The sequence below is a fragment of the Lissotriton vulgaris genome, chromosome 2_1 (assembly GCF_964263255.1).
Source record: "Lissotriton vulgaris chromosome 2_1, aLisVul1.2, whole genome shotgun sequence".
Classification (NCBI taxonomy): Eukaryota; Metazoa; Chordata; class Amphibia; order Caudata; family Salamandridae; genus Lissotriton; species Lissotriton vulgaris.
The window spans coordinates 1,027,627,474-1,027,652,962 of NC_141687.1; the positions used below are offsets into that span (position 1 = coordinate 1,027,627,474).

At 46.3% G+C, this 25,489-nt stretch overlaps 1 protein-coding gene across 14 annotated transcripts in view; it reads left to right on the forward strand.

Moving 5' to 3' along the window:
- The window catches only part of BAZ2B (bromodomain adjacent to zinc finger domain 2B), a 1,380,234-nt gene that overhangs the window by 591,285 nt on the left and 763,460 nt on the right, over positions 1-25,489 (forward strand). For all 14 annotated transcript variants that reach the window (XM_086956655.1, XM_086956643.1, XM_086956644.1 and 11 more), the window contains one exon: positions 17,454-17,664. In XM_086956655.1, coding sequence (XP_086812781.1) covers positions 17,454-17,664 — 211 coding nt within the window. The remainder of the gene's footprint in view (positions 1-17,453; positions 17,665-25,489) is intronic.

Here is a 25,489-nt window from a genome sequence, read left to right on the forward strand (position 1 = left end):
CAACCACTGCGAACTTGCCTCCTGGATCTGCCCATGTCTTATGAGCTATAAGAGGCGTAGTTTTGCAGCGTGAATTTTTTCTGGATTCACTATGCTGTGCAAATTCCGCGGTCTTGTGGTTGGGTCCGGATTCGTAGTCTTTCCTTTGTTTTTTTTTTTGTTTTTGTTTTTTCGTCGCCCAGGTGGGCGTCAGCGTCACCCCTCCTTGGGTGCATTTCAGGTGACGTCGGCATGCTTCCTGCGGAAGCTCCCACCCTTGGGCGCCATCTTCAGATTCTTTTTTCCGCGGTCGGGTCTGGATCGTTTCTGTTGGGCTCCAGACATTTTTGGAGAAAGTACTAGGAAAAGATTGAAATTGGAGAAGATATCGAAAGAAGAAGACTACGAAAGACTTCGCAGAACACTGACCAGCAAAAGGAAGGAGAAATCATTGAGGACTTCGACGATCGTCGACATCCGCGTGGCCAGGGAGGCCTAAACACTCGATGATGGACATCACGCCGTTCAAGTTCTGCCCTAACTGCCACCACAAGTTTGCGCAGAAAGACCAACACCCGGTGTGCAACCTTTGCTTACCGGTGGACCACAGAAGCGAGGACTGCAACGCCTGCTCCGCCTTCGTCTCGAAGACCCTTCGTGTGAGGAAGAGCCAGAGGGTAGCGCACGCCACCCTCCAAGGAACAGCCCCGACACCATCGCTGTACGAGCTGGGGATGTCCTCGGAGGAAGAGGATAACACTGCCGCCGAAGACGACAGCTACACGGTCGTAGAGACCGATTACACGAAGACTTCTGATAAGGTAGGTGACTAGTCGTTCCCCAAGAGCACGAGAGACTCTGAGTCTCGAAAAAGCGAGGGCAAGACCCCAAAAGCGCCGACGCAGAGACACCTGGCGTCCGCGACTACCCACAGGCCCACCGGATCCTCTGAGAAGGAGTCCCTGGCGCCAAGAGCTGTTGAGCAGCAGAAGTCATCGAAGATTGTCCCCGAAAAGGACCGATCGACGTCGAGGGAGAAAGACCCGAAAGGCTCGACGCCGTACAAGGACCCGAAACCCAGTTGGACGTCCAAGTCCTCGACGCCGAAACTCTCACAGCCGGGCCAGGCGCCGAAGAGGGTGGCCAAACAATCCGGCGCGGACAACGCGGCCGAGATGGAAAAGAAAAAACGGCGACTAGAAGCCGAAATGGAAAACATCTTGCAGCGGAAGAAAGAGTTCGACGCCAAGATGAGAGCCTTCACGATTCCCCACAAGACCAAGTCACCCATGCTAGAACTGGTCGAGGAGGAAGACGAACACGTCGAGGAACATGAGCCTGGCGCCGAAATGGTCGACGACCAGGAAGAGGACGAGAATCCCTACGAAGCTTACAGCTATGAGGAGGAAGAGGACAGCAGGTTGGACGCCGAGTCGGCCACCTCTGACCCGCAGGAGGAGGATTACCTGGATGTCGACACGGAGAGCCCGGAAGAGGCGGTCGACACATACCCCTCGAGACCTCGCTGCCGGACGACATCAGGGCTTACAACTCGGTGATAAGGTCTGCGGCAGCAGTTTTTAAGCTCAAGCTCGACGAGGAGAAGCAGAAAGCGGACTTTCTCCTCGAGACATTACTCCCCATGCAAACAAGGAGCTAGTATCTACCGATGCTCGGCAGCGTCTTGGCGCAGGGGATGGAGGCATTCAGGGAGCCCAGAACATGCAAGGCAGTCACTCCCAGAACGGAAAAGAAGTATAAACATTCTTCAAAGGACCCGGCCTACATTCGAGGCATGGTCTCAGCCGACTCCATCATCACGGCCACAGCAAGGAAGAGGGCTAACGTGGCCACTACTTCTGGGCCACCTCCTGATAAGGAGAGCTAAAGGATGGACTTAGTGGGCAGAAGGATCGAACGGAATGCCGCGACCCAATGGCGCATGGCTAATTCCAATGCCCTCACAAACAGGCACATGTACCAGATCATGGAGGAGCTAGGAAAGCTCGTGAAAGACCTACCCCAGGAGGCCAGACAGAAGGCAGAGAAACTGGTGGAAGACGGGAAGAATGCGGCAAATTGTTGCCTCAAGACGGCCCTGGATGGAGCAGACACCTCCAGCAGGCTCATGATGATGGGTGTCACGGAAAGAAGACACGCATGGCTCAGAATCTCGGGCTTCAAGCCTGAGGTGCAACACAGCATCTTGAACACTCTGTTCAACGGTGAGACGCTGTTCGGGACAACAGTTGACGACAAACTCAGTCAGCTTAAGAAAGACAATGAAACTGCCCGATCCATGGGAGCTTTGCAGTTAAGATGCAACAAGAGGGGCACCCAGTCACGGAGGCCCGGCGGAAGAGTGGGAAACCAGCCAGGTACTTCACACCAGGCTTTCCAACAGACGCACCAGGCGGACTCGCAGGCGCAACAGAGTCAACAGAAGCAGTCCTGGCAGTACCAGTCAAGGGGCCAGTCCTTTCGAGGGAGAAGAAATGGACGAGGACAGCATAAAAGAGGGGGCCAGCAGCCCGCCTCTAAATGACTTCAGAAACATCCGTGCGCCCACCAACAGAAAGGATCCCAGGGGGCAGCACGTACAAAGGGGTCAGGACACAATGGACAACTACCACCACATAACACTAGTGAGTGGAAGATTAAGATTCTACCTCCAGGAATGGAGAGAGATCACATCAGACAAATGGATACTAAACATCATCCAATTCGGGTACTGCTTAGAGTTGGAGGGGAGACCAACAAGCAGGAGACCAAAGCGAAAGCCACTAGCAAACGAACAGCTACAGCGGCTTCAGGAAGAAGCAAGAGAGCTCCTACAGAAGGAGGCCATAGAACGGGTTCCCTTCAAAGAAAGAAACAAGGGAATATACTCAACGTATTTCCTCGTGCCAAAGGTCGACGAGACAATGAGACCCATTCTGGACCTCAGGTTCCTGAACACATTTATAAGAACACAGAAATTCAAAATGACCTCCCTGCAGGAGGTGCTACCGCAATTGCAGATTGGGGACTTCATGGTCACGATAGACCTCAAGGACGCCTATCTCCACATACCAATGAACGTAAAGCACAAACATATGCTCAGGTTCACAGTCGGAGAAAGCCACTACCAGTTCACAACACTAGCCTTCGGTCTAAAGTCCGCACCGAGGGTCTTCACAAAGTGCCTCGCGGCAGTCGCAGCGCACCTACGAAGGCAGGGAATACACGTATATCCTTACCTGGACGACTGGTTAGTGAAAGCAAACTCGTACCAGAAATGCAAGAAAGACGCACATAGTGACGAGCACGCTGATAAACCTGGGGTTCTCTATCCATTGGAAAAAATAGTCAATGGAGCCGGAACAGGTAAAGATCTTCCTGGGGGCACAGATCAACACCTTACAGGGCAGGGTGTTCCCCAGCGACAAGAGAGCAGGGGCCCTGGTGAGGGAAACTCGCCTCTACCGGAAGGGACAAGCTCGGACAGTGAGGACTGCGAGCAAGATCTTGGGGATGATGGCATCATGCATCCATCTGGTACCAAATGTACGACTTCACATGAGACCCATCCAAGAATTGCTCCAGGAACAATGGTCACAAGCTTCAGGAAGTTGGGAGGATCTAGTGGTTGTGACGCACGCAGTGCAGAAGGAAATGGCATGGTGGACCATGGAGAACATAGCGAAGGGGAAGCCTCTTACACCCCCAACACCAACAGTGACCATCACCACAGACGCATCCCTGAAGGGATGGGGCGCTCACATGGAAGAGCTCAAAGTGAGGGGTCTGTGGACACCGACAGATGCGACAAAGCACATCAATTATCTAGATTTGAAAACAATCTTCCTGGCACTGAAAGCCTTCCAAACAAGACTGTACAAGCACAGGGTGCTGCTGCAGACAGACAACACCACAGCGATGTTCTACATCAACAAGCCGGGTGGAACACAGTCAACAATGCTTTCGAAGCTGGCGCAGGAGATATGGAGATGGGCCATCCCCCTCAGGATAGACCTGCTGGCCATACACCTACCGGGGAAGGAGAACATTCAGGTAGACTGGCTCAGCAGACAGACATCGGCATCCCACGAGTTGGAGCTCAATGCTCAGGAGACGAAGTGGTTGTTCAACAAGTGGGGAACGCCATCAGTGGACCTGTTTGCAACACGCCAGAATGCCAAATGCCAAAGCTTCGCATCCAGACAACCCGAAGAGGGGTCCCTTGGGAATGCCCTATGGATAGATTGGTGCGGGACATTTGCTTACGCTTTTCCCCCGATACCACTGATACACAGAGTACTGAGCAAGTGCAGAGCGAGCAACATGACCCTGATACTGGTCGCACCACAGTGGGCCAGACAGACATGGTACTCGCAGATCATGGAGATGGCACAGAGTGCACCCCACAGATTCGGAAGAAGAAAGGACCTGCTCTCCATGCACAACGGAGAAGTACTGCACCCAGAGCCGGAGAGCCTGAGCCTGGTGGCGTGGCTCCTGAAGACATAGAATTCGCACACAGCACACGGAAGTGCTATGGGGCAAAGTGGAAGAGATTCACAATATGGTGCAGGAAGGAAAGACTTCACAATAAAATGAAGAGGGACTCCACAGTGCTAAAATACCTCACGCACTTACTGGAGAAAAAACTCAGCTCGTCCTCCTTAAGAGTCACGTCACAGGTTGTGAAGAGATTCCTAGAAGGAGCGAAGAGGATCGCATCACCCAAGAGGGTGCCGCCACCAGCATGGAACTTGAACATAGTCCTGACGGAACTCATGAAGGAGCCCTTTGAACCACTCCACAAGGCCTCACTAGAAATGCTGACCATGAAGACAGCTTTCTTGGTTGCAATAACGTCCTTACGCCGAGTGAGCGAGCTTCAAGCGCTGACGCTGCAGGAACCATACATACAAATACACAATAACAGGGTTGTGATGAGGACTGACCCACACTTCTTGCCAAAGGTGGTGTCCAAATTCCACATGAACCTGTCCATACAGATACCGAGTTTTTTCCAAAAACCAACAAATACCGCAGAGCGAGCCCTACACACCTTAGACGTCAGAAGGGCGGTCATGCACTATATCGAGAGGACGAAGGGACACAGGAAGACAAAGCAGTTCTTCGTGTCATTCGCCAACAGTTTCATGGGAAAGGCTGTAACCAAGAACACTATTGCACGATGGATCGCGCAAACAATCCAACTCTGCCACAGACGGGCAGGGCAAGAACTAGCAGAGGGGCCACGTTCCTACTCCACTAGGAAAAAAGGTGCTACGATAGCCTTCCAGGCTAATACACCCATACAAGACATATGCCTGGCGGTAACATGGGCTTCGGTGCACACATTCACGAAGCACTACTGCGTGGATGTTCAAATGAACAAAGAAGCACAGGTCGGACAAAGGGTGCTCCAGCACATATTCAAAAACCAAAGCTCATCTTCCACCCAGCCGCCACAAAAATGAGAAACCGCTACAAAATCTATGCACCGCATAGTGAATCCAGAAAGATTCACGCTGCAAAACGAATAGTTTCTTACCTGTCGGTGTAGTTTTGCAGCTTGATGATCTTTCTGGATTCACTAGCGAACCACCCACCTCCGCCAGAAAGATGAGGCTGGAGAGGAAAGAGGTGGTCCAAAAAAAAAAAAAAAGGAGTAGAAAGACCTTTATGTACAAAGCGGTTAATAACTTCACCTACATAGAACATTGCCATCACTTCGGAGACGAGAGAAACACGGAAAAAAGAATCCGAAGATGGCGCCCAAGGGTGGGAGCTTCCGCAGGAAGCATGCCGACGTCACCGGAAATACACCCAAGGAGGGGTGACGCCGACGCCCACCTGGGTGACGAAAAAAAAACCAAAGAAAAGACTACGAATCCGGACCCAACGACAAGACCGCGGAATATGCACAGCATAGTGAATCCAGAAAGATCATCAAGCTGCAAAATTTCACCGACAGGTAAGAAACTATTCGTTTTCTTAACAAGGATTGCCGTCCCCCTTGACCCCGTGGTGTAGTCTGCGTGTACCAGGAGCTTGTACCCCCATCTAGTGAGAGCCTTAGTCTTCTGTTCCACCAAGTGTGTTTCTTGCAGCAAACCCACATCGGGGGCATGTCGCTTCAGATACTGTTTCACTATTTCTTTCTTGATCCTATCGCCCACCCCATGAACATTCCAGGTTAACACAAAAAGTATCCTATCCCTATCCCACCCCATAGCCGTTCGTAACCCCATTCCCTAACATACGGATCAATTCAACCAGAGAAGAAAGTCGCAACATCACACTCTTCTTTGTTCGTCTAAGCTTCAGCATGGCCACTTTGCGCAGTAATTTCACAAAACCACATATGTACCAATAAAATGATAAACAGTTAAACTCCCCCCTCCTCCTAACCCCTTAAAATCGACCCCCCCAACCCCTTCTGCTCCACTGCCCGTGGATTTAGAACTACCCACTCAGAACCATGGCAGAGTGCCTCTCTCCCCCCTAAAATGTTGAAAATGCACGAGGTTAGTCAACTCCCGTCCCCATATGTATACATCACAACCATCTGGAATTATAGCCATCCACTTTTTCATTTATCTAGTCTCGTTCAAATCACATCAGTTAAGCCCAGCAGTCTCGGTCTATGCATTAGATCCCATCTGACATCTCGAGCACTAATGGGCATCACAAATCCTATCTCTCAATTCCCCTCCCCCATACTTGCGCTTTCAGTGATGCCCCATTTCTCTCAGCAACAGTCTCCAAGGGTTGTCACTCCCGCTCCTGTGTCTGAGGTTCTTCCTCCGTTATTGGTGTCCTCTGTCCGGGCACCTCTGTGTTGGCCGGACCTGCCAGAGCCGTCCCTTCTGTGACCCCCCCACAGTGGTCCAAGCTTCAATCCATTCCCAAACTGCCTATAGTGACTCGAAGAACCACGATCTGCATCCGATTCCACTCTCAGCTTTGCGGGGAAAAGCATTGCATTTTTTACTTTGCGGTCTCGCAGTTCCCTCTTTACCGCCTGAAACCTGCAACGTTGGGCCTGGACCTTGGGCGTAACGTCAAGAAAGAAGTCAACCTCGTAATTATCTATCTTCAGTGGGGGGTTGATCTTGCGGTCTTCAGGATAATATCTCTATCTCGATAATTGATCACTGGGGCTATAAGGGGCCTCGGGGATGCTCCCGGCTTCGTTTTCACTCCTGGCTCTCTGTTGGCCCTTTCAATGGAAAAGTAGCTGGACAAAGTCTTGGGCTTAAGATGCTACATAGAGGTCCGCCGCTGGCGCTCGTGACTGTCTTAATCTCTTTGACCTTCTCATCCATCTTTCGTAAATCTGCCCTGATAAGAGAGACCTCCACCGTAACTGAGTCCAGCGAAGCGCGCACCCCATTGATTGCTGCCATAACATCGTGCAAGGTTTGCTCCGTTCGTTGTTTGAAAGCAGCTGCCCCCCCATCCTTCTCCATCTGTGGCTGTTTGCCTTTATCACCTGCCTTAGACCAGGCAAACTTAGCCAGCTGCTTTTGAGCGTTCGCATTAGGCCCCTTCCCACCCTTCGCCATGTATGCGAGTCAGGAGGTATCTCACCAAGGGAGAGTATTGGGCAACACCAGGGTATCCGCAACACGTTGATGAAAGTCTCAGGACTTCTGTGCGACTACCCTTAAGCTGTCTCCTTTCCGTCGCTACCAGTTTGTCTTCTCCAGGCTGGGCCTCTCCACTAGCCGCAACCACCTCCTGTCTCGGCGCAGCTCCGAATACAACCTCCTCCGGGTGTCGCCAATGCCCCCTGCTTCCGCCTCAGAGGTTTAATACCCCCTCCAAGGATAGGTTACACTGTACCTCCGTATTTACGAAGCAGCCTCATCTCATCACCTCATGCAGCCCTCCGTTTCAGCACTGGGTGCAAAGTCAAACCAAGTCTATTCGCTGTGACCAGAGGATTCACAAAGCCCTCTTTCACTCGTAATGGACGAAGCAGGAGGAATCAGCGCCTCGAACTTGCGTGATATAATTGCGACCCACGGGCCCACTCCACTTCAGGTGCATCAGGGTGAGACGGTCCAGGTCGTCCCCCGCGGTCCCCTCTCGCTGTACTGCAGTAAATTGCTCAATTGTGATGTTGTCGCCGGGCCTGCTCACATTCAATACTGCCGGCTAGGTCTAGACGTCAGGCTATCCTTCTTTTTTTTTTTTTTTGATAATCAACTTTGATTTTACATAAACAAACAAAATGTATTGGTTGCAGCTCAATATTTAGCACATATATTAGGTCATTGGTAGTAAAAGATACAGATAGGGTCAGTCCATTCAAGTCCAGCCCCACACCTTGCATAGTGGTTGCAGCATAGCGTAGAACATATGAAAAACAGAAAATCATGGTGGTATCATATTGAACCATAAATCCGCAGAGGCCATGCTACATCTCTGGCAATCCAAAGAGGGTCGCAGTCGGGCATGGAACAACCGTTCCGGAGTGAGGTATGCGCATGGAGGTAGTATATCTGTACCAGGCGCAGCTTGGAGAACACGGTCAGGGTTCTGGGCGCCATAAGGGCATCTCTCCAATCCGCCTCCTCCAAGGGGCCCACCAACCCCTCCCAGCGAGCACGAAGCCGGTCTAGGGAAGGGGGCCATTATTCACCAGGGAGCAGTAAATGCGGGACACTCCTCTGCCCAGATTCCCCATCATCACCTGGGCCTCTAGCGGGTTGAACTCTGGAAGGGAGACAGGTGAGGAGAGATGCGTGTAGAGGGCATAGCGTAGTTGTAGGTAGCGAAAGTGCTGGGCGTGAGAGAGGGCGTGGCGTTGCTGTAGGTCTGTAAATGAGCGGATATGGTCCCCCACCCAGACATCCCCGAGCACCGAGATTCCAATAAGGTCCCAACGTCGGAACCCCTTCGGGGACGAGACCTCCCGCAACCAGTTCCCATGCCTGAGTGGTGTCTGCCGAGTGAGTTTCCGGTCCCACCCCACGTGTCGCAGGGCAGTACGCCAGGCCAGGAATACAGTTCTGGTGACTGGGTCCATTGACTGTGGCACTGAACTGCCGTACAGATTTGCCTGAACCTGTGGGAAGTCCATTGCGTTGAGTTCCACCCGATAGGCTGGGTCGGACCAGCCGCCCGCATACCAGTCGTGGATGACGATAAGTTTAGTGGCACGGTAATAAAGTTGGAGGTGGGTCACCCCCATACCTCCATCAAAGGGGGGAATGCGGCTGTGGCTAGGGATATGCGCGGTCGCCCAACGGGTTAGGGCCCTGTCAAGTTTGCAGAACCAAGTGCGCGGGAGGGGGATGGTGATGATGTGCAGTATATAAAGGAAACTGGGGAGGACCATCATTTTGAAGAGCGCACTCCTACCCAGGGGGTTGAAGGGGAGAGCCTGCCACCTCTTAAGATCTGCCTTCATTCGAACGACCAAGGGCGGTTATGTTCAGGGCCCACTCAACCTCCGGCAAGAGAGCCACCCATACCCCGAGGTACTTGAACGAATGGCGCCGAAGGGGAATAGTCGACTGCCAGTCATAGCATTCTCTGGAAGGGTGCAGCGGGACCAAGGTGCACTTGTCCTCTTTGAGACGAAGTCTGGAGACCTCCTCAAAGGCCGAGATGACATGCCTGGGGCCTGAATCAGCTGGATCCACCAGTTAGAGAAGCACGTCGTCTGCATAGAGAGCTATTTTGTCCATGTGGCTCTCATTCCAGGTCCATCCCCGAATAAGGGGGTCTCGCCGGAAGAGCGCCGCCAGGGGCTCCATCGCCAAAGCCAACAGGAGTGGCGAGAGGGGTCACCTCTGACGAATGCCCCTGCGGATCAGGATGGCCACGGAGAGCTCCCCATTAATAAGTACCCGGGCTTGGGGGTTGGCATAGAGGATATTGATGAGGCGGCGGAACGAGGGGCCGAAGCCCATCAGGTCCAGCACGTCCTGCAGGTAATCCCAGTTCACCGTGTCTTAGGCCTTTTTGAAGTCAAGGAAAAGGAGGGCCGGTACGGGGTCAGTTGAGCACGTTGGGCCAGGGCCAAGTGGAGGCGACGGATGCAGTGGCGGGTACCTCTAGCCGGCATGAACCCGCACTGGTCGGGGTGGATCAGCTCCTGCAGGAGAGGCCGGATCCTCTGGGGCAAGACAGTGGCAAAGAGCTTAATCTCTGTGTTGATCAACGAGATCGGGCGGTAGTCCGCACAGCTCAGAGAAGGCGGCTGAGTCTTCGGGATAACCACTATCGTGGCCAAGTCCTACTCGGGGGGGATGGAGCCTGTCTCCGCTACATGACGGAAAAGGTCAAGCAGTTGGGGAGCCAAGATGTCGCAAAAGGCAGCGTAGTATTCCTGTGGGTACCAGTCGGGACCAGGCGTCAGGAGGGAAATGGCATCCTGAACCTCCTCCAAAGTGAAGGGGTGGTCCAGAGCTTCTGCAGTGTCCTGGGGGAGAGAAGGCAGTCGGGCTTCAGCCCCGTCCAGCAGGGCAGCCAGAGGCACATCCGAGGGTCGAGCAGCATAGAGGCGCGTATAGAAGTGTGCAAAAGTTTGTGCAATGGCCGCGGAAGTCACATGGATGGTGCCGTCGTGCGAGCGGACCTCCGGAATAATACGGTTGATTTTGGGATTAGAGACCAAATTGTGGAGGAGCTTGCTGTCCTTGTCCCCCCACCTATGCACCCGCGCCACCGACTAGCGCCACAGCATTTTGGCCGAGTCCAGCGAGATCTGATGGATCTCCTCGCGAACTACTGCTAGTTGCCGGGAGGAGTCAGAGTGCCCGTCAGAGGAGTGCGCAGCTTCCAACCGCGCCGCCCGGGATTCCAGCTGTGCGAGTTGGGCCAACTGTTCCGATCTTTTCGCGTGGACTAAAATCCTGGCCACTCCACGGATCACGGCCTTGCCTGCCTCCCACAGCATCCCCGGTGAGGGGACCGAGCCCTCGTTGGTAGAGAAGTAGTGGCTGAGTTCCTGACCAAGGGACTCTACCAGGACGGAGTCTTGCAGGAACAAGGCATTCAGACGCCAGACCGCCCGTGGACCCTGCTGGGAGGACCCAAGGCGGAGGGAGACAGGAGAGTGGTCGGGCAGTCCCCTGGGTAGGATGGCGGCGCCAGAAACCAATTGGCAGTCCGTGGCTGGGGCAGCAGAAGGAGGTCAATGCGGGAGTGGGTATGGTGGGAGGCCGACGTATGGGTATATTGACTCATGCTGGGGTTCCAGACCGCCACACATCACAGAGCCCCAGAGCCGAAGCCCAGCTCGACAGAGTATTAGCGGAGGTGATCCGGGCCAAGGACAGAGCCCCTGTCGTGTCACGTTGGGGCTGCATGACAGCGTTAAAGTCTCCCCCGACCACCATGAGACCCTGCAGGAGGGAGTAAAGGACCTGCGTGAGATGTCGAAGTGTCGGAGACAGGAGGGTGGGGGGATGTAAAGACTCAGGAGGTTTAGGGGGCACCCCTCCACAGTACCTGATACCGCCACATACCGGCCCTGTAGGTCTGTTTTGACCGCGGTCAAGGTGAAGGGAAGGATCTTCCTAAGTAAAAATGCCACTCCCTGGGACCCACGTGTAAAGCCGGAGTGCCAGCAGGCTATCCTTATAGAGCCCAAACTAGGCGTGACGGTCTGCCCCAGAACACCCATGTGTGGCCCAGCCTGAGACTCAGGCCCAATATTCAGTCTCTGAGGCCCGGCTGTGAAGTCTCCCCCTGCCTCCAAGGTAGCAATCCCAGCCAAGTGGTAGCCAACAGACACTGGACGGCTCAAATGGCCACTTGCCGGGGCCTCAATTGGATTCTTTGCACAGCCCCAATTTGCTTCGACCTGCCTCAAGGAGCCGCCATTTCCGTTGCCACGGGACAACTGGAAAAGGTCGCCAAGCTCACAGATGCGGCACCAGACACCTGCCGAATTTTCTTCTGGGGGAATAGGAAACAAAACATCAGTCACAGCACGATTTCAGCCGTGGATGGCCTAGGATGGATCAGGATAGTGATCAGGGACACGGGAGCTCACTCAGGCTGCGGCCATTCTCGGTGGCTGCTAGCCACGCCCACCCATATACTCCTATTTAACAGCTTTGCACCACTGGGTTCCTGTAGTGATTAAGTCGGGTACGCATGATGAGTTTCAAGTAGCTTTATTCAAGATGGTACAATAGACTCCACCAGGAGCATCCAGCAGGCTGCTCCGCCCAATGAACTGTGAAGATTTGACTCCTAACATTCTGTAGAATGACATCATAACAAAGTTCCACAGAGAGGGCAAGAATAAAATTTCAGATACAACAGTTCCCTGGATAGTTGTGATTGATTGCTAGGCGCAGTCCCTGCTGAGTTAGTAGGACCCACTAACCAGAGTGATCGTGTCCCGTTAGGCTGTGGTTCCTCGGATGGGAAGGACTGCAAATTTATTTCGGGGAACATAGCTCTATTGGGAAATACGTTTTCAGATCCTGTATGGACTCTGTCTATACAAATGTTTGATATGATCTCTTTACAGGAAACGTGAGCCACTGAGAACAGTTTTTGTATGGAGGGATATAGGCCCTTTTTTTTGTACCTGCCATCCCTTCAAGGTCAGGAAGACCAGAGGGAGGTTTGGTTGTTTGTCTCTTTAGCAGCACAATGCAGGGCTGTCATGTTGCCCACAGCTAATTCTTGCCTGCAAGTTCTGTCAGTTTGTAGCAGGTCGCGCAAATTGGTGCTTTAAAATTTTTATAATGCTACTTCCTCTCTTCCAGGTGATTGCAATATATCTACATTGGGCTCCTTTTTAAGAAACCAAAGTATTTTAAATTATAATAACTTAATGACTGCAGTAGATTTGAATATTCATATGTGTTGGGACCCAAGGGGACGGGGTTTAGAGATTTGGGTTGCCAACGTATGGCGTGAATTCACTTTTGCATAACAACCAGGCAGACTCCCTTAATGCCTTAGTGACAGTTTTTTATCTTACCCCGGTCATCTGTAAATTAAACCCTGGTCCGAAGGTCATCAACCCCTCTTATTCAGGAAGGTTTATGTGACTCGTTTATTTATTTTATCCTTGTTTCAACCCCTCTATTTATTTGATTTCAGATTTCTCTATTCAGTCAAGTATATATATATATAGTGATCATAATCCTCTGTGCACTATAATTGGCTGGCCTCTACTAGCGCCTATAAAGGGGGTATTGTAATCTACATATGGGGTTAGAAGGTTAAAATGGGCACAGATAGCCCTAGATTCCTTTTATGAGTCATTATCTGGTATGTGTCAGAAGGAGCTAGATATTTGTATAGCCCGCAGGTGTAACCAAGTGATGTCCTAGGGGCTTGGTTCGCTGATTCTCTGACTTGGTCCCCAGATGGTTTGACCCTGATTGCTCTCGTGCTTCCAGGAAGCTGAAGGAAGCTGAAGGAAGCACTAGGCCATAGACCGGGGGATCCAGTCTCAGTAAAGACCTGTCGAAGTTTTTACAAAGCCGAACTAGCAAGACGTAAGGCTCTGCTAAAGGTGGAGGCATGAAGCAAGCTTATTGAGGCAAGCATCTTAAAGAGAAGTTCCAAGTTTTGGAGCATTATAAATAGCCCCCACTTGGCAGTAGAAGCTGCTAATGTCCTTGGGGCGCATATCACAGAGTATGAATGGGTGCACCATTTCGAGGAAATGTTAAAGTACCCTCCTGACAAAAGTGTAACCAATGGAGTGGGTGAAAGGAAATCTGCCCTGGTATTTTCATCTGAATTTAGGAAGGGCATTGTTGGGCTGTTCAGAAATAAGTCACCAGGACCGGACGGGATCCCTCCCGATCTTTATACTTCCAATTCCCCGAAACCGGGACCAGAATACTTGTTTCCAGGCAGGAACTGGTCTAGCAGTTTGGGCTGGACTGTTCCCATGAGGAGCAGGGTCAAGAGTGATTTGCATATGGTTGGGTCTAAACTGGTGTGAAGCAGTGCGCAAAAGAACAATGGATTAATCCCAGATCTCTTGATTGGGGGGAGTATTTGAAAAGTTTCAGCACTCCATCCATCATCTTGTGTTTGCAATATAAGTAATGAAAGCAAGAAGAGACCCTGGAAAGCGGAGGAGCTAAAGAAATACTGATACTGATCTAAGTGGAAACCAGGGTTTCCAACTGAAGTAAGAACAGTTGTAACCAACTCTCAAACTACCATCCAGAAGAGACAGAGATCCAGCTTGATGCTGAGAAGAAGTGGATACAAATGTGTATATTGTCAGGCATTCTTCATGAATGAGAAATCAAATAAGCGAATAAGAGCAGCCAAGTGGGTCACATAAACATTAAATAATGTAGGGCTTAAAGAAGAATCATGGGGCACATCATGAGTGACTGGCAGAAAGCATGGTAAAGTGACGTTGACCGGTTAGGGCTATTTGCCTTCGTGTTGTAGCCGCATAAGCATTCCCAGTGTATATCGTCACTATTGGCACAATTTGCTATTTTTGTTCCCTCCCACTTAATTTCTTGTTCCTCCGTACGATGTGAACCTGGTTTTGTCTTTCTTGATAATACCACCCTTTGAGCCAATGCTCAGTTACTCTGTTCAATTTCATACCGTGAAGAGAGTCTGTGCATTGGTGAGAACTTAAAACCCTGTCAATTTATCCACCCTTTACAGTTTTCTAGCCAGATAAGTTGTTTTTTTGCAACTGCCTTTCCATATTACTTATGGTGGTTTCTTTATTTTATATGGCTTAATCTATTACTCTTCTGTTTTTCTTCTCTCTTCCACTTACAACCAAGGAGAAGGCATAACTTCATAAAATGAATAAATCCCAGATTTGTTGTGGCTTATTACATTGACTACACTTGTCAGATCAGAGTAGTTGATCATCTCTTTGTGAGCTTTGCCAGAGCCCATTAGGAAATATGGTGGCCAAAAACAAAATGTTTTGCTGGGTCATCTTCTGTATCAAGGTTTGCTATGGGCTGCCAAAAAAAGACCGATTGGAAAGTGTTCATGCCCACTCCACTAAACTCATGACTGCCTCCGTGGCCCTCTCCAAAGGCATCCTAGTTGCTGAGATGGGTCATCTTTACATACTTTGGCCAAGCACTACTGCCGCTCATCTCGTGTATGCAGAGACGGGTACATTGCCCAAGGTATGTTGCATGACTGTTTCCTTGGTTAACTGGTACTACTCTCTCCCACTTCAGCAGTAGATATTGCTTTGGGACTTCTTTGTAAAGTAACAAATCTGGAAGATTATTGGATCATAAGAAATCTACTTACTTTAGGTTATGTTATTCTCCTAGCTTGTGCTGATGTAGATACACATGGTCTGTACACTATCTAGTGTAGGGTGTGGACATTTGCAAGTTGTTTTTGTTTAAAGAACTTTGTTCACACGATGTCCTGTGGCCTCTCCTTTAACCAATCATGCACCAGGACAAAGCCTTCACTCCAGGTTGTTTTTTGAACTACTGTGTTGGGACATTCAGCTTAAGCTCTGGGATCTTGTGGAGAAACATGTCCTCTCAAAAGTAAAACACACCTTTTAAAAAAAAGTCATTTATACATGGTAAAGGATCTGATGACAGAAGGAATAGTTAGACTTCCAATATCAGAATGGCGTCTGCCAAAATAGGAACCACAGCATACAATCTGGTATCCTTATCTCAAAAACAACTTGTGTTCTTTACATTTATCTAGGAAACGACCCCCGTCTCTTCCCCAGATAAAGAGCACTTTGCCTCAGGTTTTGAGTCCAACCTGCATGCATATTTTATTATATGAGGAGAAAGATCAAAGCTTGCTAAGCTGATGTAATGCTTATTCAGTATGTTCAGTCGAATCGTGGTTCTTGGATCTCAAAATGGTTCTGCTTCAGCAGGACTTTCTTTCAAATAATTATCATGTCCATGGTTTTTAAAGTGTGAGCCTTGGAGATTAGAAATTGTAGAGCTAAACCTCTGAGATGAAGTATTTCTACGTGGAAGGAATTTTGTTGGAAGTGGATAGATGTTCTGGTTGTTGGTCAGGCTGCACTATGGGTATTTAGTCTTACTCAATTCAATCTGTTCTGCAGTCAGCTAAGCTTTAGTTTGAAATATTTAAAATATCAATATCATACTCTGAGTATAATCTAAATATATTTGATTTGCTTATTCACTGTTCAAAAGCTGAATATTTGCACCAAATGGAAGATAATGTAAAGGCTTGACAAATTCAATGTTTAAGCTATATGAAATATTTGGTCTCCCTGTCCCCGCTTTCCCAGTTGTGAAAATTCTTCTATAATTGATCACCACTTCCCCTTTCATCGCCGAATCCTTGCTTAAATCTCTAATCCTACACTCTTTATTTACCAAACCATTCTCTTGACATGAAAGGTAGGCACTAATTAGGCTAAATTGTCCTTCCCATAGTTTTTTCTTTTTCGTACTGATAGTTTTTGAGGATGAGTGCAACACCTTCATTTTTCATGTGCTCTAAATGTAGGTCTTCTTTTTTACATCTGAACATTTCATATTTCTCATATTGTTAGAGTGAGTTTAGTAGGGATCTCGAGCTATCTAATATAAATTGTTTGCACCAATGCATGCATCTCAGTTGTTGTGGAGCTCTCTGAGGAATTTTAAAACATAAACACAAAATGTTATATTTTTTCTTAAAATAAATGATGTTTGTAGCCTAGCAGGTTATTTACCAAGAGTGGGAATCTTTGTCTAACAAAAGTAAACCAAAGCAGTATTGTAGAGCAAGTTTCAGGGATACACATGTATTTTATATTCTGTGATTGATTGTTGAAGGATAATATACTTTTAGTGTGATCTTTATTATCCAGAAAATGCACTCAAATGTATTTATTAAAACAGTGGCATATAAAAAGTATTAACAAACAACAGTAAAGAAGGTAAATAACTGTCGGACGGTATTTCATTTAAAACATGTACACATTTCTTGTCTTCATTCTTTGATCTGTTACAAATTCTCCTTCAAACCTTCCATTATATTTATACTTTTATTTCTGTCTGATTCCCTTCACCTGCTTCATTTACTACAGTCATTGTTTCGTAACCAATTATTTAAGCAACTACTTTTCAGTCTGAACCATGGCATGTTTCTTAATTAAAATGTTAAGTTTTCATGCTTAAGTTTCAAAGATACATTTGGCACGTTTTATACTTTGGCTGTACCTTAAATTGTTGTATTCTTTGCACCCTTTTGCAGCTCGTTCTAGTGTGATAAATTGTACACTTACAGGTCAGAAGATCTTTGTGTCTGAGTGGATAAAACAAAATTACTTGTAAATTAAGTGATTTGAGTATAGTTCAAGCCTTTAAGACATTTTGTGAAAGATAATCAACATTGTAGCCTTTAAAACCTTTTGTGTAAGAGTTTATTAGCAATTAATGCCTTTAAATGGCTATTTTAGTTATGTCCGTCTTTAATATCAATGGCCCATGGTACCGTATTCTGTTTATGCATTTTTATTATTTATGTGTCAAATATGTCTACTAAAGGGTTTGGAATGGTGTCTTCTAAATCAAGAGGAAGTTATTCCCCGGATAAGGGCAATGGAAGGGCGCAGAGGAAGACCACCAAATCCACAAAGGCTGCGTGCACGTGAAGAATCAAGACTGAGGCATCGGAAAGGTCGACCTCCTAATGTTGGCAGCTTTGAATTACTAGGGAATACTGATGCAAAAATGTTGAGAAAAATACAAGCGCAAGGTATATATAGATATATATATTTTATAAGATATTGGTTTAACTACCTGCTTCTGAAAAGAATTGCAAAAAGTAATTTTCTAGAATTTATGCAGTTGAATTTTTCATCAAATCACAATCCCCCCCCCCAGCAATCAGACTCCCTGCCTTCCAATCTCCAATGAACTGCCTAATAGCATTTTTCCCTCGTCGTCGTCATGTCTATAAGTGACTTGCACATCCCATTAGAGGCCCTGGAATGCAGTTCTTTTGAGCGATAATCCATTGCATACAGAAACATATCTCGTATAGCATAGAGCTATTCTCTCTTATATGATCTGTCATTTGATAGTCTTCGATTTCTTTTGCTGCGATCCATGTATCCCAAGATTTTGTTCTCAATTCTAAACTAATTATATGTAAGAGTTGTGTCATTTCAAGTAGCTAGAAAATACTTCACATTCAATAATGATGCAGTAGATTGGGAGCACTACATTGCAGCCCCATCATCAAGAGTACGTTTGTTGCAGCTTTGCTGGGAGGGGTGTGTGTGTGTGTGTGTGTGTGTGTGTATATATAGATATAGATATATAGCTATATATATATGTTTATATGTGTCTATATGTTTATATATTTATATGTGTATATATGTTTGTGTGTGTATGTATGTTTGTGTGTATATGTATATGTGTGTGTGTGTATGTGTGTGTATATATATATATATGTGTGTATATGTTTATTTGTATATATATATATATGTATATGAGTGTGTATACAGTACATATATACATATAAACATACATGTGTAATTTTGAATCAAATGGCTTTAATTTTATTTTAACTAAGCTTAATAATTTTTTAGGTTCTATATTTTACAGCCCATACCTTTTTAATTTTTATAATATTTTAGTGTGTGTATGTATATGTGAGTCACTCAACAGTGTGTCCATGGACTCTGCATTCAAAGAATAATTAAAGACTCCCTACGCGTTTCGAGATCAGTTATCTCTCATCAGGGGCTGGCTTCATTTTTATTGGTGCTTGTGATGTATTGCGTTCAGTGCGCTCGATCTCCACTGCATGTTAGGACTTATAGTCCTTGGGAGTTCATATTACATCTTTAGTAGACTTACACAGGCACCTTGAAGCGGGTCTTTTCCTTAGTAGGAATTGAGCGACGATCAGTTTCTATTGTAGATGCTACAAGCTAAGTTAAGTTATAAGTTATATAAAATATGTTCGAGACGTGAGCTGTAGATCACATGCTGTGCATAGCTCGCCATCTAGTGTTGGGTCCGGATGTTTGCACTTGTTAGGATTAGCGTACAATTAGGACAGTGCCATCCACTCCGAGATAGAAAGGGACAAAGTCTTTTACCATTTCTACAGCAGAGTTTTTAATCATAGGATTAGCACAGTGCTATCCTTGCTGAGCTGTAAAACCTTTTACCACTCCAGGCACAGTATTACAGCTTTGGATTTGTAAATCCCATCCAAGCCAACCTGAAATGAATGAAAGTAACCCCAGACACTGTCCTAATCCTACGCTTGAAGACGTTGATAGAAAAGCTGACATTTGAGGTGAGCAAACTTAGTGTTGCTTGTGTTGAGAATGCTCTATACTGGAGCTGCTTTCCATCCAAACTTGGGAACTACCAAGAGTTCTCTGCTTCTTTTTTTGCATAATTTATGCGTCACTCTATGCCTGAAAGGGAATTTCTTTGACTTCTACTGGGTGCTCCCTTGTGTCTGCACAAAGCTGTACCTCTCTGAAGAGCTCTAATGAGAGAGAAACACGTGTCAGGAGTTCCTTTTATTCATTTCAGGTTGGCTTGGATGGTATTTACCAATCCAAAGCTGAAATACTGTGCCTGGAGTGGTAAAGAGCTGTGGCCATTTTACAGCTTGACAAGGATAGCACTGTGCTAATCCTATAGGTAAAAACTTTGCTGTAGAAATAGTAAAACACGTTGTCCCTTTCTATATCGGCGTGGATGGCACTGTCCTAATTCTATGCTTAAAGACTTTGATAGAAAAGCACACATTTAAGGTGAGCAAACTTAGAGTGTCGCTGGTGTCGAGAATGCTCCATACCGAAGCTGCTTTCCATCCAAACTTGAGAACTACCCAGAGTTCTCTGCTTATTTTTTTGCATGTATATATATATATATATATATATATATTTATCCAAACATTCTCCCATCAGGAAAACACGTACAACGACACTCCAGGAGTTGCTGTGCTTGAAAATTTAATTGGCAGCAAAAAACAAACATATATATATTAATATGTGTGTGTGTGTGTGTACCATACCACTTCTGCTCGATTCCCTGCCACTGGAATCCGAAAAGGAACGGACACCTCTTGAGTTCGTGCAATTTCTTTATTTGAAAATGTGCCCAGCTGCCATGGCGCGTTTCAGCCCCTACAGGCCTTGATCACATGAAGTACCCATACTTCCCCCACAATTTAAAGTGCCAATGCAATAACAACTGAAAACAGACTGCCCGTTTTTTTCCTCAACAGCCTTATCACTGTTACGTTTCAAGGGTACAGGTAATTAGATATAACATACTTTTTTGCATGTGCAAAATGGCGCAGTGAGAAAATCATATAACTTCACATTAAAATTCATGTGCAATTGTTAACCTTAATTTCGGCAAGATGTGCAAAAATCGCAATACTGTCTATACAATTTACACAACTTTTAATAAGGACCGTTGTAATAATTTTATGCAAACTGTGCAAAAGTATTGGTATAAATACCTTTGCCCTATTTTTGTCATCCTGTGCAAACATCGCAATACTATCAGAATAAATACCTAATATTAACAATTTTTACTAATTATGTGTAAAATACTGTAAACAATTAATACGATGTACAAATAACGCTCCTAAATGGTCCGCTGCACCTGTGCAAACCATGCCTAAGAATACCATGTTTTTTCTACACCTGCACTGTATCTTAAAAAATACTACAGTGATAAAATTAGCTGTTCCCACAATCTGTTTAAATATTTTGTTAAAACGTGCTAAGAACTTCAACAAAAGGTTGTACTGCCTCTGTAGTGTTTAACTAACCCTATACATAAAGTGCATGAATGTGAACATATTAGTTTTTTTTAATCAGCTTCCCATAGGAGGCCTGAATCGGAACTCCCTGGTAGCTCTAAATGGGGAAACAAAGTGCGTAGGAAGGGGACTCAGCGAAGGAAATACCTAATATATATCCTATTAGGTCATATATACATCTATAACTTATACCTAAAAGCTAAAAATGTAGGAAATCTTTTTTCAGCTGGCCAAATGGAGTTTTAACTAATCCTAGTTAAATGGGTCTCATAACCAAGTGTGTCGATCCTCAGTTGTATTTAGGCCATTCGAGCTCTTGCTATCCAATCCCAAAATGTATTTGGTCTCAAGACGTCTAAAAATGGCCTCCCTATTACCTCCTCGTTTGAGTGGTGGTACAGTATCTATTACATAGTATTTCAGTTTGTCCAGATCTTTATCATGGACCTCTCTGTAATGACGAGCCACAGAGTAATTCGGATCTTCAATGGTGATGGCCCTTATGTGCTGGAGCACTCTCTTGTGGACTTGCAGCTCTGTATTGTCCAACGTCCAAAGCGCACTTCAGCACATAAACTGCAAATTCCGATTTACAGGTTGGCCACTTATCAATAATGTAGGGCTTATCCTTAAAAGGTGATATAAAAGAGGTTTTACTTATTCCATACTTGCAAGCTCTACAATTGGAACATTTGAAAAAAAACCTCCTGCTGGCAAGCCAGTTACTGGCAATTTTGCTCTCAGGCTGTTTTTAACCACTAAGTCTCTGGTGCTGGGGGCCTTCTGTAAGTGACCGTAGGAGTACGTTTCAGAAAAGGGGGTGGTGATGAACAGAGTGTCTGAATTAAGCAGACCACTCTTACCCAGTCCGAAGATCAGGGCTTGATCCATCACCGTTATTTAGCTCACTGCACCATCCCAGCTCGGCTGGTTTGCCCTGTTCCCATCATGCACTGGGACAGGAACAGACTAATTTGCATGTAGCCAGGTTCTGAGCTGGGATGGTGCAGTGAGCTAAAAAACGGTGATGATCAAGCCCTGATCTTTGGACTGGGTAAGAGTGGTCTGCTTAATTCAGACACTCTGTTCATCACCACCCCCTTTTCTGAATCATTTTGTCCACCATAAGCGTGGAAGGGTATACTCAGATGTGAGTCCCTTGCTCATTGCACCATCAGGATTCAAGCAAGCCGGGCCGACGACGGCTGAAATGCCAGAAACCGGTCCCCGGAAGCTTGTTTCCTTCCCAGTATAAGAAATGGCTTGGTAGTTTGGTTTGCCCTGTTCCCATCATGCACTGGGACAGGAACAGACTAATTTGCATGTAGCCAGGTTCTGAGCTGGGATGGTGCAGTGAGCTAAAAAACGGTGATGGATCAAGCCCTGATCTTTGGACTGGGTAAGAGTGGTCTGCTTAATTCAGACACTCTGTTCATCACCACCCCCTTTTCTGAATCGTAGGAGTACGTGACATCTTTTCACCCAATATGGGGTCACTTAAAATTAGATGCCAATTCTTTCTCAGTTTGCTGGAAAGACTATCCTTTTGTTTGTTATATTGTAAGGATAAGTCTGGGACTATCACTTGATTGTTCTGATCTTTTGTGGGTTTGATTGTTATCTCGTGGTGGTTTATTTATCAAAGTATTACGTGATAATGCTCTTGTGCGTTTGATGGCATCATCTATTACCCGTATTGAGTAGCCTCTTTCTAGGAATCTCTTTTTGCACTCCTCCTGTGCCTCTGACAAGTCTTCCTCCCTACTGCATATTCTGCGGATTCTGAGCATTTCGCCAAAGGGAAATGTAGTATAGTGTTGCCGGCGGTTGGTTTTGATGGAGTTTAGTTTCCAGCATACCTCCAGCAACAAATACCTCAACATCTAGAAAGGTAATGTATTTATCACTGATACTGTAGGTAAAGTGAATATTGAGTTCATTGATATTCAATTAAGAGATAAACTCTTCTGCACTACCTCTATCTCCACGCCACACCACAAAAAGATCATCTATATAACGGGCCCACTTCACAATATTCTGTGTCATAATATCAGCATATTGTGTTGTTAAAATCATTCTCGGCCATCATCCCATATGTTAGCAGGTGTAGCTAGGGGAAAAGCTCGCCCCCATAGCTACACCTCTTACCTGATAATATACCTGCTGGTTAAACAAAAAATAATTGTTATCCAGACAGAAATTTCTAAGATCCAATAACATCTTGGTATGTGCATAATATTCAATTGGTCTAGAACCTAAATAAAATTCCAAGGCTCTTAACCCATCATCATGTTGAATGGATGTGTATAAATTCGATACATCTAATGCAATGAGTAAATATTCATTGTTCCATTCAAATTCTTGTAGCTGTTTTAAAAAATCAGTTGTGTCCCTGATGAATGATGGGAGGGTCTTTACGGAGCAAAGATGGCATGCACTCACTTATGGTGAAGGGCTTAAACAACAAAACCCAATGCGTGGGTAAGGCAGTCACTGAAACACTTACGGTTTTGTTAGTGTTGGAAAGAATCATTTTAATATACGTCTTTTGTGCGCTTATATGTACATATTTTCACTGAAATATAAGGATAATTTATACGGCTGTGTGTGTATATATATACACAGGAAGTACCCAGCTCGATAGAAACATTGAGGAGAGAAGAGATCACGCAAAAAAGAGATCCAAGTAATCTCAAACAGAAATCAAGATTCTTACCGCATGTCACACACGATGCCATTGATGTCTTCAATGATGCTATCTTACAGGATCTGGAAAAAATGACAACCAAAAACATGGAACTAACAAGAAATTCCAACATCTTGCGAATGGAATGGCAAGCCATCAAATCGCTGAAGGAGGACAGCTCGATCGAAATTAAACCCTCAGAACATTGTGATTTTCAGTAAAACCAAATATAAACAAGAGGCTTTAAGACAATTACAAAACAAAGACTGTTACTCGATCATTAACAGAAAGGATTTTGAAAAATGCACGATGGACTATCACGCACTATTAAAAGGGTGGAGGGATGAAGGGATGCTCAATAAAGATGAATTTGAATACTTATATTGTGAGCACCCAATAATTTCCACATTCTACCACCTCCCTAAGGTGCACAAAGGCATCAAAAATCCCCCGGGGAGACCTATTGTCTCCTCAATAGGAAGCCTCATGGAAGCTACATCCAGGTTTATTGATAACTACTTGTCCCCCTTTGTGAGAGATCTGCCCTCCTATGTAAGGGACACCCAAGACTTCTTAAGGTTAATAGACGGCATCAAGTGGGAATCAGACATGCTTCTGATCACCCTAGATGTTGCCAACTTATATACCTGTATTGGACATCAAGAAGGACTCTCAGCAGTGAAATGGTTTCTTGGGAAGAAGAGCATGCAATATTATCAACATAATTGCATGCTTCTCCAAAGGAGTTCTGCTTATATAATAACATCTTTTTATTTGCAGGTGTGATGTACCGCCAGACTAGAGGGACCGCCATGGGCACGTGCCTGTCCCGAGCTACGCGAACTTGTTCGTGGGCTGGTGGGAGAAGCACGTGGCCTGGGGGGGGACCAACGAAAAATGGTTGGATCACATAATGATCGGGACTAGATACATTTATGACCAGTTAGTCATTTGGCGAGGTGACAGATCCTCGGCTGAGGAATATGTTGCAACGTTACATGACAACAGTCTCAACCTAAGATTCACGAGTACCATCAGTGACAGATCTGTACACTATCTCGATCTAGATGTCTTTACAGTGGGAAGCTCTCTACAAACGAAACTCTATCGGAAACCCACAGCGGGCAATACCGTATTACATGCGGCAAATCATCATCCCAAAAGTATGATAAGAAACATTCCTTTTGGTGAATTGCTCCGCCTGAAGAGGAATTGCTCAGACCATAGCGATTTCTCACAGGCACAAGAGGCAGCTGTATCAAGATTCCTAGATAGAGGGTATTCGAAAACATCACTAAAGGATGCCTCGAATAGAGTAGAGCTCACAGACAGAAGGGACCTCTTGAAGAACAGAAAGAAAGCAACTGAATCTGAGACAGTGAAAAGAATGATTACCACCTATAACATGAGGTCTAACAAGTTGGATCAAATCCTGAACAACAATTGGCATATCCTCAAAACGGATATAGTCCTAAAAAATAAGTTAGCCCCCAAATCATCTGTAACTTACAGACGTCAGTCCCTCAGCGACCACCTGACTAGAAGTCATTTTGAGGAACCCTCCAAACCATCGAAAATGAAATTGATCCCAGGCTTTTTCCCTTGCATGCACTGCACGGCTTGCAAGTACCGCAAGAAGCGGACCAAATATGAGGGGAGACCCAATGACCCACGACCCACCGGAACAATTACTAAATTTCTGAATTGTAATTCAGAATTTGTAATTTATTGCCTGGTTTGCCCATGCTCTAAGAGGTACATCGGGAGCACCATCAACCCGGCAAAAAAACGTATCTTAGAGCACATGCGTGCCATAACAAACGGAGATAAAAGCTATCCGGTGGCACGCCACTTTGAAACCCACCATAATAGCAATAGGGACCTATTGACTTTCTTCCTCATAGATCAGCTAGAGAGAAAAGAACCAGGTGGGGACAAAATTAGATCATTGAGGGCGTTAGAATCTAAATACATTATTGATCTCCAGAGCATGCAACCTATGGTGTTGAATAACGATGAGGAACTTTGGGTACACCTTGAATAGACCAACTGTCTGGATACTGGAAATGAAATCTAAATCCAGACTCCAAA